This window comes from Elaeis guineensis, chromosome 8 (genome assembly GCF_000442705.2).
Source record: "Elaeis guineensis isolate ETL-2024a chromosome 8, EG11, whole genome shotgun sequence".
In the NCBI taxonomy this organism is placed as follows: Eukaryota; Viridiplantae; Streptophyta; class Magnoliopsida; order Arecales; family Arecaceae; genus Elaeis; species Elaeis guineensis.
Window position 1 is genome coordinate 138,286,477 of NC_026000.2, and position 14,796 is coordinate 138,301,272.

The window sequence follows — 14,796 nt, forward strand, 5'->3', positions numbered from 1 at the left end:
CATCTTATCATACTATCCTAAAACAAGCTGAATAATTAGTCAACAATTAAAATCTAAAATATAATGATCTAAATTTTTTTTTCTTTAATATCTTAATAAATTCAACAACAATTCAAAGGCTTTGCATCAAATTCAATAAGCCTTTCAACCTAAAATAAAGTACGAAGATTCTGCTTCTGATCACTCTTCTTATATCATATTGTATCATCTTAATCCTCAACATCTGTAAAAACAGTAAAATAAGAGGTAATGAGCTAGACAGCCCAGTAAGCAACGATCACTTCTCAACAGATTTATCAGGATATAAGTAAATAATCATTTATAGAAATAAGCATATAGAGTTCATCAATTCGAAATCAATTTCAATTATGCAATATAATTCATGCCAAATTCATTTCTTTTTTAAATTTCAAGTTTCTTTCAAGATTTCAATTCTTTGTTCTTCAATTTTTTTTCGTCAACCATGAGCTAATGACCATATTTTTCCTGTGGAGGGGTCAATAATACCGCGTATCTGCTTGCGGTAGGCTGCGAATCATGGCAGCCATGTCCTTTGGAACCGCTGGTCTCTCTGGCGGTTTGTCGCTGGTGTCTCTGGCGACATGTCGCTGGTTCTCGTGGTGACATAACCTGGCAATTCAATTGCCAACGTATATGCCCCATTGGCAAGGATCCTTTACATAGTCAGGTTGTCAATTCTTATTGTTTCTTATATCATAATTCTTCATAAATCATGTTTTCATATTCTAATTTCGATAATAAACATATAAATCATGTAGTATCGAAATCAATCAATATAATGCATCATGAAATCAATATGTTCAAATCATGCTTCATCATAATATTTCAAATAAGATATTTTCATACAAAATACCATTCATCCAATTCATGCATCGTTTCACAAATCATGTCAGAAGAATACATTATAATTTGCTGATAAATCTAGAAAAAGTGAAATATTACTTACCTCGAACGCATTCCAATAAATTCATATAATTCTATAAATTTTCTTCCAAAAATTTTATTCGTAGATCATATCGCGATATCCATGATCAAACATCCACAATCCTATATAGAATCAATTTCAATAATTAGAAAGAATCGAACACCATATTTCAACAGTTTAAGATTGGGTCCGGTCATCTAATTTCATCTAATCAAAATCTAATTATGACCTAAATGATCCAAAGTTTGACTGTCAAATCAAATCGGATTCGAAGTGATAGGACGAGGTTTCTTCATCGATTTCATAAAATCAAGTAGAGAGAGAAATCAGAGGAGAGAAAATTTATGAGGTACAATTCGAATTGATCAAGTGACACAATCCAACATTACGATTGGTCCAATATCTTGATTGGTGAAATCAACATGATCAAATCAAGTCATGACTAGATCGGGACCATGGATGATCAATCTAAAGATTCATAAAGGTGGGTGCCAGTATGCTGTCTGACAATCATGGATCAGGTTCTTCATTAGAATCAGATCAGACTTATTAAAAAATTTTTTCATTCACTAATCTTTTTTTAGAGAGAGAATCAATCAAGAGAGAGAATATTTTAGAGAGAATATTTTAGAGAGAAAAGAAATTCTAGAGAGAGAAAACTCATCTTAAATTCTTCAGACAATATGATTCACAAATTTTGATCGATCAAATCAAATCATGCTAAAATTATCATGTGGATAATTAAATAAGATCATGAGAAATAAATCTAAAAATACTTGACCTGATCAAAATAGATGTCGGTGTACCGTCCGACGATCACAGATCAAAAATCCATCATGAGGATCATTTAAATTCATCATCATTCTTCTCAAAATTCTAGAAATCTTAGGAGAGAGAAATAATCTAGACAGAGGATTCTAGAGAGAGAAAGTCCAATTCTAGAGAGAGAAAAATACTAGTTCAGGCTGAAGAGAGAGAGGGAAGAGAGAGAAACTCTCTTTCTCATATTTTATTATTTATATCATTATTTATTAATTATTTTATTTTTCTTTCTTCTTTTCTTTCTTCTTTTTTTTCTTTTTTTTTTCATTTTCTTCACGAAAGAGAGAGGAGAGAAAATCTTATTTATTATTATTATATTATTATTATTTTATTTTTTTGCTTTTTTTTTCCTTTTCCTTTTTCTTTTTCTTTTCTTTTTCTTCTTTTTCTTTTCTTTTTCTTTTCTTTTCCTTCTTCTTTTCTTTTTCTTTTTCTTTTCCTTCTTCTTCTTTTCTTTTTCTTTTTCTTTTCCTCCTCCTTCTTCTTCTTCTTCTTCTTCTTTTTTTTTCTCCCATTGGGTTCCTTTTGGGCTGAAACAGGGGACCTTAAGGTCCCCTCGTTAGGTGGCCGGCCGGCGGCGTGGTCGGCATGAGACGGCCCTCGGCAGGAGGAGAGGCGATCCGCGGTAAGAGGAGGCCAAACCCGGTGGTCGACGGTGACCACCGACGAGGAAAAACGGCAAAAGAGAATATTCTTCCACAACAAAATCCGACGACTTCGGTCGCCGGCGAGCGTGCACATCGGCACGGGAAGGAAGGGGGAGAAGAGAGGAAGGGGAGGAGGCTTACCTCTGTCGCCGGTAAAGCTTTTTCGACGAGAAATTGGACGGCACAGGGACGGTCTTCCACGAGATTTTTCCGGCGATTGCCGCCGTTTGAGCTTAGGATTTTCGGTGGAAAGGAGAGAGGAGGGATCTCCTCCTTAAATAGGGCCGGAGGGAACTTGTTTCCGACTCCGATTAGGAGCCGGTGAACGGAGGAAGAAGACTCCCTTCGGGAGTTTTTCTCCTCTGTTTTCCTTCCTCTTTTTTTTTTTTTTCGTTTGGCTGGCTGGGCTATCACAGTTGTTCTCTTTTGTTCTTTTCAGCAATGGAGAGGGTGTTGCTGTCCTCTTGTGCATCAAGTCAAAGAATTTGTTTCTTAATCTCTTCTGATGATATTTCCGTTTGTTAATCGGTTCTATCTTTTTAGATTCTGTTTTGGGTGGCCATGCATGCTTGATGTAATGGTTTCAGGAATGTATGAATGAATACATATGTACCATTAACTTTATTGTGCTATAACTAAATTAGAACATTGCAATTTGCTTGGAAGGACCTAGCATGTAGTGATATTAGAGCCAAATTTTGGACTAGCACCGGTTGTTCCTTAATAAAATGGCTAGTTGGATGAGTCTAATACTTAGGGTCCATTTAGTTGGGATACGTCAGATTATTGGATAATCTGATAATTTTTAAAAATTATTTATCTAAAAAAATAATTATGAAAAAAAATAATTTTCACTATGTTTGATTGATGAAAAAATACTTCAAAAAATAACATTGAAAAAAGATTACTACGTTTGGTTGAAAATAAATCTATATATGAATATGATCAAATTTATAAATATATCTTTTAATATAAAATATTTTTTTAATATTAAGATAGTATTGTCATCTTCAATTAATTTTTTATATAATGACTATAATCACATATCTCTTTATATAATGTCATCTCCATTTTAATTTTTTTCACAAAAGCTCTTTATTAGGGTTCATTTGATGGGGGATAATTTGGCATGGGAAAATAATTTTCATGCTATATTATTATGTTTGGTATGAAAAGTGAAAGAAAAGATGGTAAAAAAAATGGTGGGCCCCATGCTTATTTTTCAGAGAGAAAAGATAAAACAAATACTATGAAAGGTTGGTATTTGATAAATTTTCAAGTGGTGGTAATCCATACTTAATAAAAATATACCAATAAAATTGCATATGTAATCGTTAAATTTGATTTGATGTATTTTCAAATTCATTCAATAAAAGATTTTTACAAAGAAATTAAAATAAAGATGACATTATGTAAATGTCTATATGATTATAGGTATTATATAAAAACTAATTAGAGATGATAATACTATCTTAATATTAAAAAATTATTTTATATTTAAGGATATATTTATAAATTTGATCATATTTCTATATACATTTACTTCTAACCAAACGTAGTACTCTTTTTTCATTGTTATTTTTTGGAGTAATTTTTTCATAGTAAAAATTATTTTTCTTCCCAATTATTTTTTTACATAAATAATTTTTAAAAAATTATTAGATTATCTCCTAATACCAACCAAACAGACCTTAAGCTTTTCCTCTAATTCTTAATTAGAATCATTTGAACCCTGCACCTCTACCGAATTATAAATAAGACCCAATGCTTGCAAATTAAAGTACTCAGCAATTCCAGCAATATGGCCGTCACACTTCTCATCCTCCTCATTTCTTCGATCTTCCCCTCATCTCGTCTCTCTCGGTGGCCCATAACCACCCACCATTGTGAATGGCCTTTCATGGAACTTCTATGAGGACACCTGTCCCGAGCTCGAGTTCATCATCCGTGCATGGCCATCTCTTTTCAGTCTTCAGCGATGACATCGGCATGGCTGCCGGTCTTCTTCGCATCTATTTCCATGCATTACTGTTTTGTTCAGGTATGTAGCCACCACATTGCATGGTCCGTTGCCTAGGAGCCACTTTAAGTTATTTTCGGTTAGGACGGGTAATATATATGCTAGTATTTTTGGGCTTGTTAGGGTTGTGATGGCTCGGTACTGCTCGCTGGCGAGACCGGTGAGCAAAAGTCGCCACCCAACCTCACACTGGAGGTCGCAGTCATCAACGATCTCCGGGAGCTAGCTGGTGGAAGATGGGTGTGGCCTGGTGGTTTCCTGTGCTGATATCACCACTCTTGCTGCTCGTGAATCGGTGTTCCTGGTATATATAGCTCTATTTATCCTCAACTCCTATATATATATTCATCTGAATCACTATTTATATTTCTCCTAATTAAAGAGTCTCAAAGGATACTCTATATTTCTCCAATATAGCTCTATTTTATCCTCAACTCCTAAAGAGTCTTAGTTATATTTCACTGGGGTGCTGCAACTCTAGAAAAATCCAATATTGGAAGAACTTTCCTACTATACGTACTCTGCAGAAAATGGACTCACTCGGGACCGGCAAATAAGTGGACAGACATTTTTGGGTCCAGACATCAAAAAATGTTAGTTGATTAGTATTTTAGATTGCTTTTAAGGAATCCAATACTACATTAAAACTTAAGATAATGAAGGTGTCTTTATGTCTTAGTCCAAAATTTAACTCTATATTTATTTCCCAGTTCCTGAACTTTATTACGATTCCGACCAGTCAATTATTCTTGTCCCTAGGCCATTAGAGTTAAATTCTTGTCAATCTATGGACGGTGTTTAAATACTTAATTGTCGACTTTATAGATGCTTGGTGTTACCCAGTCAGGGCTAAAGGAAAAATGTCATGATGACCAATTTGTGATGACACATGGCGTCACAAGCTCTCTCCTTATACGGAGCAAAGCCATACAAATGAGACCACCACCCACTTCGGTCCCGCATGCGCATTCGAGATCAACTTAATATAGTCGGGAGGAACTTTATTACAAATTTGACATGATATCACCGTTGCAACGAATATTTTTTTCCTCACCTTCGTTCCAACGAGACTACGCTCGCAAGCCTCCACCTCCTTTCTTCAACGTCATATCCCTCCTGAACGCGTTCGAGTGCAAGAATCTCGGCCACACCGACCTCGTCGCGCTCTCCGGCGCGCACACCCTCGGCATCACCCACCCGCCCCTTCCCCGATCAAGATCCCGACATGGACGCAGCCTTCGCGGCCCATCTACTCGCCACGTGCCCCACACGCGCCACCCGGCAACAGCACCTTCAACGACATCCGAACGCCCAATTTGTTCGATGCCGGCTACTTCATCAACCTCCTCAACCGGCCGGGGGCTTTTCACCTCCGACCAGGTTCTCTTCAATGATGCGAGAACACGGCCCATCGTGAAGAGGCTTGTGGCCAAGCCGGAGCTCTTCTTCGAGAGGTTTGCCGAAGCCATGGTGAAGATGGGCCAATTGGATGTGCGACGGGGCAATGGTGAGGTCCGGAAGGATTCGGGCCGGCCCTGGGGCAGGTCAATTGGGCGACCGCCCCAGGCCCAGTCTAGACTTTGTATTGACATTCCAATAAGGTGCAAAGATGATTTTCTTATATTATATAAGAAAAATATTAAATAGATTAATGATGGTTTTTACACTGCTTAACGATATATTTATAAAATTATTTAGTAGATTATTTTTCAATAATAATTAATATTTAAAGTATGTTAATTTTTATAAAGAAGGCCCCATTTTTTTATTTAGCCTAGGTCAAAAATGTAGACCGGTCCTGGAAGGATTGCACCGTGCGCTACTTCATTTACCTCCGGACTTTCAGCTACTGTTGGTGGTGCTACTGCTCGGAAGCCGGCCGTCTGGTGATTACAATAGTTGGATCTGATGCTGGTCGACTCTGATCTCACTGTGTCAACTAAAAATAAGGTTATGGCTGCTGTTACTTTGCCTTCATATATATATACATATATAATTTTGCATGTGTGCTACTAAAATACAGTGTGAAAATAAATCCACTGAGCTATTGAGCTGGATTCGGATCTCGAAATTATATATTGTATATATAATAATTTTTAATAATATTTTTGATAAAGTGCTATAATATTATATATTTTTATAATATTTTTAAAATTATCATTAGAGAGTAATTATAGTAATATTTTTTCTGAGTATTACTAAAATTTTATCACTATAAACTATTTTTTTTTGTAGTAACGAGATTAGACCAGAACAAACTCAAGCCTGGTATCATAATTTGCATGTATGTTATAGTTTAACTTCCCATTTTGGTTGTGCGACATCTGCCTTACTTTTGAGGCCATGAGTGGACCTGGTAGGATCTCACAAGATCCAAAGGCCAACAGAAAGAAGAAACTCAGTATTTGTTGCTCCTGATCTTTTGTTTGAAGTCAGATACTGAGGTTGATGTGGCTAAGGTGAGACTGCCATTGGAGCTCCATCCGAATACCTGCAAAAATCTTCATCGGGATATTCTCCGGTAAAGATCCTTCAATACTCAAGTCAGGAGATGGAAAACAATAAGAAGGAGAGAGTGAGGAGTGTAAAATTTACTTTAGGGGTTCCGAAGCCCCTGTTATTTATAGAGGAGTTAGATTCGTATCATCTTGGAGTCTGGATAGCTTTCGAATTTATCGTACAGATTAATTCAGATAAGATATTTTTCTTTTACGAGAGACTCGATCATGGAGGAATTTCATTCTATCTGGACTTTTTCAATTTGAGAGAGGGAGAGAGAAAGAAATTTGGTGGTGAAGAGTTTAGCTCGGCTACGGACGAGCTACGGTAGGTCATCCAGAGCCCAAGTTACAAGAGAGTAGAGTGCATGCTGGCTACAGATAATCTGAAATAGGTCGAATAGGTACGGGCTATAGTAGATCATCCAAGGACAAGGTAATTAGACTGAGGAATAGGAACAACTGCTGACTTAGTAGGTCGTACTTGATGATCTTTATATTTACCGTGTACTCATAATTTGGTAAACATCAATCTCCCATAACTTGATCGGAGATGAGGATGTGGCAGCCAAGGATAAGGTATAGATCTATAATAGATGGCCCCCACTTTCAAGGTTGAGCTTCCGATAGGTCAGTTGAAGAGAGTATCAGTCTGAGGTCGAGGTTGATCTCGTTGAGCTATCCTCTGTTGACACGTGTCAAAGATCGATTTTTCAAGTCGAATCATCCTCAAATCTGGATTGTTGATTCTTTGGATCCGCGGGAGCCATATTTTGACCAATCAAATGCTACATTTGTCGAATATCAATGGGGGGAGATAAATCGTCCGCACATCGAAGCCGTCCCGCCTTTTATATATAGGGCTGCAGTAATTTTATTTTTATTGCTTCCATTGTTCAGAGGAGGAACTCTATCCTTGCATTTTCGAAGATTTTGCTCGATTGAAGCCGAGCTACCGTCGACCCCATCTATGCCTTGTTTGCTCAGCCGCATCATTTGTTAGTTAGTTTTTTGTTATTAATCATGAGTGCATCGAGTTCGTCTCCATCTATTTGAAGCGTGGGTGATGATGTAGTGTCCGACATGGCTTGCTCTTCGGGTAGGCCCGAAGTGAGTGAAGTCCCGAACTTCAGTCCTTTTAGAATAAACTCCATCCTCACCCTCGAGGACTTGGAGATTTTTAAGTTGAAATATCAAGCCCCAGTCGAGTTCAGGCTGGAGGTCACTATTCCTGGAGAATGGATAGCTCTTCCTCATCAAGCCGAATATGTCTTTACGAGGAAGCTCTGAAGGTCGGTCTTCAGTTGTCTTTTCATTTTTTGATCGTAAAATTTTTAAATTTATATAGAATAAGACCCTAAGCATAGTGTCGAACTTCTAGCACGGATTTTAGGCTTTTTCACCCACTGCCTTCTCCTCAAGGTCGAACCAACTCTCGTCTCTTTCGAACTTAATTCATACTGAAAGAGCATCCTACAGAGGTCGGGTGGTAGTATGCCTCTCCTTGGAAGGGACATCATCTTTTCTAAGGTGCTCCTTCCTCGGTGCACAATTGGAAGGAGCGTTTCTTTTTTATCTCGATTGAGCTCTTCGTCAAGTCGTGAAAAGGAAGAAAGCAAGGACGGCCCCTACTCCCAAATGTGGCCGAGTTGAGGCCGTCCTTGCCCAACCCGCAGCTGGAGGTTCCTCAGGATCGAGTAGTGCCCCAAGGAAGGAGTCTTCAACACCAGCAAAGGCGGTGGCACCGCTCCAATCTGTCGTGCTGGGGGGCTGCCCTCTGGCCATCTGCATCCTCGTCGCAGTGAGGTTTGGGTACTTCTCGAATTTCGATGTGCATATCTTGTCACCCGACTGATCTATCGGCTGAGGCATCCCCTTGGTAGAAGTTCAACCAGATGTCGAGGCTTCAGACACCAAGGAAGGCCATCGATGATTATTGGCTCGCCCGAGCTCTACGTAGGTCAGCCTTACTGTCGACTGATTTTGAAGCCTTCAACACTAAAGGCAGGGCATTTTGAATCTAGGATTCATGGGACTCTCTTCTTTGAATAAGTGACGATCTACTGTTATTCTTCGATTTATTCCGATCTTACTACTTGATTTAATTTTTTACTGACCTATTCTTTTTTTTTTGTGGCTCATCCACTACTTCGATCATTTTTCAAAGATGATCCGTGAAGCTTGATGAATTTCCAGAGAGACCGAGGACAAGGCCACTCAGGCCACTCGAAGGGCGGATGATGCCCAACTATCAAAGCTAAGGTCAAGGATGAGGCCAAGTCACTGAAAGAGAAGTGAAGCGACTGGAGTCCGAGCTCTTCAAAGCTGGACTGACTCTGAAGCTCGATTATCGATCGAGAAGAAGAAGTACGAGGAGAAGCTAGAGGCCACCAAGGTCGTTGTGGCTGAAGCCTTCTGATTTTCGATCGAGTTCTGGGACCTCAAGGCGAGGTCGGTGATGAGGGGCTACAGGTTGAGGAGCTCTTCAGCCCAGCTCACGAAGATCGAGCATCTAAGGATGCTGCATCATCTCTTCCTCCAGCTGTTATCATTTTCTCTGACCACATCGAGGTCGGTGAGTCTCGTGCTCCCGAGGGAGCTTAAGTTTTTTGTACCTCGGCTCGGGCATGTTCGGACATAGCTCGATCTATTTTATAGACCTCGATATTTGCCAAGATATTTTGTATTGGACTGATTGAACATTGTGAAAGATTTTTTTCAATGAATACATTACTTTTCTTCCATCAGAATATCTTCAAGTTGTGGAGGTCGGCTATTTTAGATAAATGAGTTCGGCTTTTGACCTTTGCTAGATGTAGACGATCATAGGTAGCACCAATCCAATCTTTAGGTCTTTAGGTCGTCTTTTGGGCTATGAAGAATAGTCAAATGGAAATACATACGCTCCTTGGTTGTGATCGAGGAGTGCGTATAGGGATTGAGCGAAGACATGTCACCGAGGAACATACAATGGAGGACAGTATGGAGATGCATACTGCTCTTCGATCGTGATTGAGGAGCGCATGATGGAGAACCACATGGAGACACATATTGTTCCTTGACCATCTTCTCGATCGTGTCGAGGAGCCGCGATGGAGACCTGCATGGAGATGCATACTGCTCCTTGATCGTGATCGAGGAAAGTACGATGGAGACCTACATGGAGAACAACATGGAAGATACATTTCGCATCTCGTCCATAGACAAGGGTGCATATTATTTAAGAAAATACAATTCTATAGAAACAATTCTTTGTTATTTATTTCAATAAAAAATTACAACTTAAGAGTGATAGATACGCAAGTTGTCGATGTTCCAAGTCCTAAAAATCAGCATTCTATCTAGCCAACAAAGATGATAAACTCTCAATTGAACTATTTTAACAATACGATATGGGTCTTCCTAGTTTGGTGCAAGTTTTGATCATTTGATCGATGAGAAACCTTAGCTCGATGAAGAACTAACTGTCCAGCGAGGAATGATTTTTTTTTAACTTACGAATTGTAGTATTAGACTACTCTTTATTGGTAGTTGGCCATCCAATCTGTGCTCGCTCTCGAATTTCTTCCAGTAAGTTCAGATTTGCCCTCAGTCTAATGGAGTTGCAATCTTTGTCGAACTCCTCCACTTACAGTGTGGGCAAGCTGATCTTAAGAGGTATGATGGCCTCAGTCCTGAAAGCTACCTTGAAGAAAGTCTCTTCGGTCGAAACCCGTTGAATCGTGCAATACGCTCAGAGCACATGGTATAGTTCTTCAACCCATAATCCTTTAGCTTGATCTAGTCGAGCTTTTAACCCTTGCAGTAGGATCCTATTTGTCACTTTAGCTTCATCGTTGTTCTGAGGATGAGCTATCGAAGTCAGTGTGTGGGAGATGCCAAGTCCATCACAGAATCCTGTGAACTTCGGATTATCAAACTGTCGTCCGTTGTCAGTGATAATACCTCATCGTAAGTCAAATCAACAGATGATCAACTTTCACACAAAGTCACAAACCTTAGCCGAAGCGATAGTTGCCAGTACCTCTGCTTCTACCCACTTGATAAAGTAGTCAATCGCGATGAGCAAAAATTTCTTCTACATTGCCGCCATAGAAAAAGATCCGAAGATGTCCATTCTCCATTGAGCGAAGGGCCAAGGCATGGTGATCGGAGCCAGAGGGATTGAGGGTTGGCACTAGATATTCAAAATCCTCTGGCATTGATCGCATTTGTTCATTAGGTCAGAGCACCCTTCTGCATAGTCGGTCAAAAGTATCCTGTCGTAGCACCTTATGAGCAAGGGCTTTGCCCCCAAGTGATTACCACAAATCTCCTTGTGAACTTTTTGAAGGGCATAGTTAGCTTTCGAGGGTGGAGACACCGAAGCAAAGATAAAGTGAAAAACCTTTTATATAGTCTCCTATCATATACAAGATATTGAGGTGCAAGATGTCTCAATGTCTTGGTTTCATCTCGATCAGCTGGTAGCATGCCGTCTTGTAAGTATTGAAGGATTGGACCTATCCAGCTTGGCTCGAGATCTGTTTGCATCATAGAGGGCTCTTCAATGCTCGACTTCTCAAGGGTTTTAAGATATAAGCTTCTCTTTGGGTCAGCTGCACTGCATGTTGTGAGCTTTGAGAGGAGATCAGCTCGCACATTCTTCATCCTCGATATTTGTTAGATGTTTATGGTGGTAAAGATGAAAGTAAGATCTTTGACCTTTTATAGGTACTTTATTATGTTTAGCTCCTATGCTTCATATTCTCCCTGGACTTGGCCGATGATGAGCTGTGAATCACTATGAACCCTGAGGTGCCAAATTTTTGATTCTTTCATCATTTTCAGACCTATCACGAATGCCTCATATTTGGCTTCATTATTGGAAGCAAAAAATTCAAAGTGCAGGACATATTCTACGACCACTCCCTCTGAGCTAGTCAAGATCAATCCAGCTTCCAAGCCCGTGGTATTTGAAGAACCATCTACATGAAGAATCCAATATTTATTGATCGTCGGAGCTACCTCATTATTCTATTCCTCATCCGAGATGGTGCACTCTAAGATGAAATTGGCTAGTGTCTGAGCTTTGATGGACAGCCAAGGTAGATATTGAATGTTGAATTCTTCTAGCTCGATGACCCACTTAGCTAATCGTTCTGAGGTATCAGGTCGATAGAGTATTGACCTGATGGCCTGGTTAGTGAGGATAATGATGGTATGTGTTTGGAAGTATGGGCGAAGCTTCTAGAAGATACCACAAAAGCATAAGCTATCTTCTCGAGCTTCGTATATCTAGCCTCGGCATCGTGGAGCATCCGACTAACATAATAGATTGACTTCTATACTTTGACCTCCTGTCAGACGAGGATCGCACTGATCATTGATGGTGAAATAGCAAAGCACAAGTATAGGATTTCTCCAAGTTCTGACTTCCTTAGGAGAGGAGGTGAGCTGAGGTATCTTTTCAGATCATCAAATGCAGCTTGACACTCATCCGACCACTGAAAGTTCTTTGCCTATTTGAGAGCTTTTGAGAAGGGAAGACTCTTCTTGGTCGATCTTGAGAGAAACCTATTCAAAGCTGCAATTCTCCTGATCAAGCATTGTACTTCTTTGATTGTCCTCGAAGATTTTATTTTTTGGAGAGCTTGAATTTTATTTAGGTTTGCTTCAATCCCTCATTGAGACATCATAAAATCGAGGAATTTGTCAGAGGTAACGTCAAATGTGTACTTGCTAGGATTGAGCTTCATTTGAAAGCACCGTAGCTTGGCGAACATCTTCTCAAGGTCGACGATATGGTGCTCAATAGCTCTGCTTTTGACAAGCATATCATCCATATATACCTCTATATTTCTATCGATCTACTTTTTGAAGATCTTGTTGACGACCGTTGGTAGGTCGCACCCACATTCTTCAAGCCGAAGGGTATAACCTTGTAGCAAAAAAGATCTTGATTGATGATAAATAAAATCTTTTCTTCATCTTCAGGGGCCATCCATATCTAGTTATATCTGAAAAATACATCCATGAAAGATAGAAGTTGATGTCCTGAAGTCGCATCCACCAGCTGATCAATACGAGACAGGGAGGAACTGTCCTTTGGGCATGCCTTATTAAGGTCGGTATAGTCGATTTACATGCGCACCATTTTCCATTAGCCCTTCTTAACAAGGATAACATTAGCTAACCATTCTAGATAATAGATTTCTCAGATGAACCCTGCCTTTAAAAGCTTGTCCACCTCTTTCTATATGGCCTTTTATCGCTTGAGAGTACAACTATGCTATTTTTATTAATCGGGCAATGCTTTGGATCCACATTGAGCTAAGCTGATGAACTGAATATGATTTTCGAGTCAATGCCTGGCATATCAGAGGCCAATCAATGAATATATCTACATTGGCCTGCAAAAAAGAGGTGAGGTGTGATGACAATCCTCTTCACATAGGTTGGAGCCGATCTTGAACCACTTTGTTCAGATCCTTATCAATTGGCACTGAGATAAGATCTTCCACTGGATGACCTCTTTTGTTTAGTTAGCTCGTCCCATTCGACTAAGCTCGTCCGTTGATTATTCTCCTCGAGTGTCATTCTGCGTAAGGTCGCCATATAGCATTCTTTTCCAAGCTACTGATTTTTCTCGAGAATTGCCGACCCATATAGAGTTGAAAATTTTACCATCAAGTGGTAGGTCGATATAACAGTTCAGAGAGTATTCAGTTCAGACTGACCTAAGATGACATTGTAGACAGATAAACTCTTCACCACAAAATAATTTATTTGATGACAGCCTATTTTGGAGCTCGTCCTGCTACCATGCTCAGGAAGATAGTTCCTTCGACAAGGATGGTGCCAATCCGAGTGTAGCGAAAATTTGTGCAGGGGTAAAATGGTAATTTTAAAACTTTTTCAAAATTACTATTTTACAGCAGAATTATTAATTAATCTCATTAATTATACTAATTAACCCTACACTAGGATCTAAATATGATACAACAGCATGCATTTAAATTGAAATTCAAATTTGAATCAGTAAACCTTTTACAGTACTGTGTTCAGAACACATCATTTTTGCGGATAGTCGATCACCGCAATCTGATCACCGTCGGAGGGCTTTGATCATCACGTAACAGTCACATAAATGTCTGACCTCTGCAGATCGTCCACACGAAGCTTCTGTTTGATCAGCTCCTCACGAATGCTAGTTCGTGATTTCATCCTTTTGATGGCAGATGTTGATCGAACTCCTTCGATCGATGTGTGCCGACTTCTCAGATGCTCTGGATCATCTACACAGTTGCAAAGGCTGATGGATCTCTCCCTAAAATTTGGTGGACTCACGACACTCGTGGCACACCAATCTCACTTCCCGAACCCTAGGTAGAAACCCTAGGGTACACACCAAAAACCCTACGCCCAATTTTCTCTCTTTTCTTTCTTTTTCTCTCGGAAGGTTTTGGACCTTCACCTCACACACAAGCCTTCCTCACGCCCCACTTTCTTTCTCTTAATTTTTTTGCGCACGCCCACAATTTCTGCCATTTTTAAAACAACATCGAACGTGTCTTATCCGCGTGAGAGGATAAAGACAAGTGGTTACACATTTGAATTCAAATCAAATTTGAATTCAAACGAAAATCAACTTATTCCTATCCTTTTGGGCATGAGAAGAGAAGGGGCGTGGCTCTTTGTGCATGGAAAATATTTCATGAGAAACCTTTTCTCGTGTGTAGTAATGTGGCGCACAAAATGGATAAGGATGAAGGGGCAAGTGATAAGTTATCCATTCAAATTCAACATGCTTTGAATTTGAATGGCTAACTAATTATTTTATCCATCCATATGGTGCACAAATGGGCGTGGGAAGGGTTTTGC

The 14,796-nt window shown here is 39.5% G+C and overlaps 1 protein-coding gene across 1 annotated transcript; it reads left to right on the forward strand.

The window, feature by feature from the left end:
• Positions 1-5,452: 5,452 nt before the first annotated feature.
• On the forward strand, positions 5,453-6,082 carry LOC105049499 (peroxidase 12-like). The gene has a single exon (XM_073242812.1). It carries the CDS (start codon positions 5,453-5,455, stop codon positions 6,080-6,082), a length of 630 nt encoding a protein of 209 aa, XP_073098913.1.
• The last annotated feature ends 8,714 nt before the right edge of the window (positions 6,083-14,796 follow it).

What these genes read in the sequence shown, in the direction of transcription:
- LOC105049499 (XM_073242812.1), top strand. Translation starts at nt 5,453, where the DNA reads ATGATATCACCGTTGCAACGAATATTTTTTTCCTCACCTTCGTTCCAA.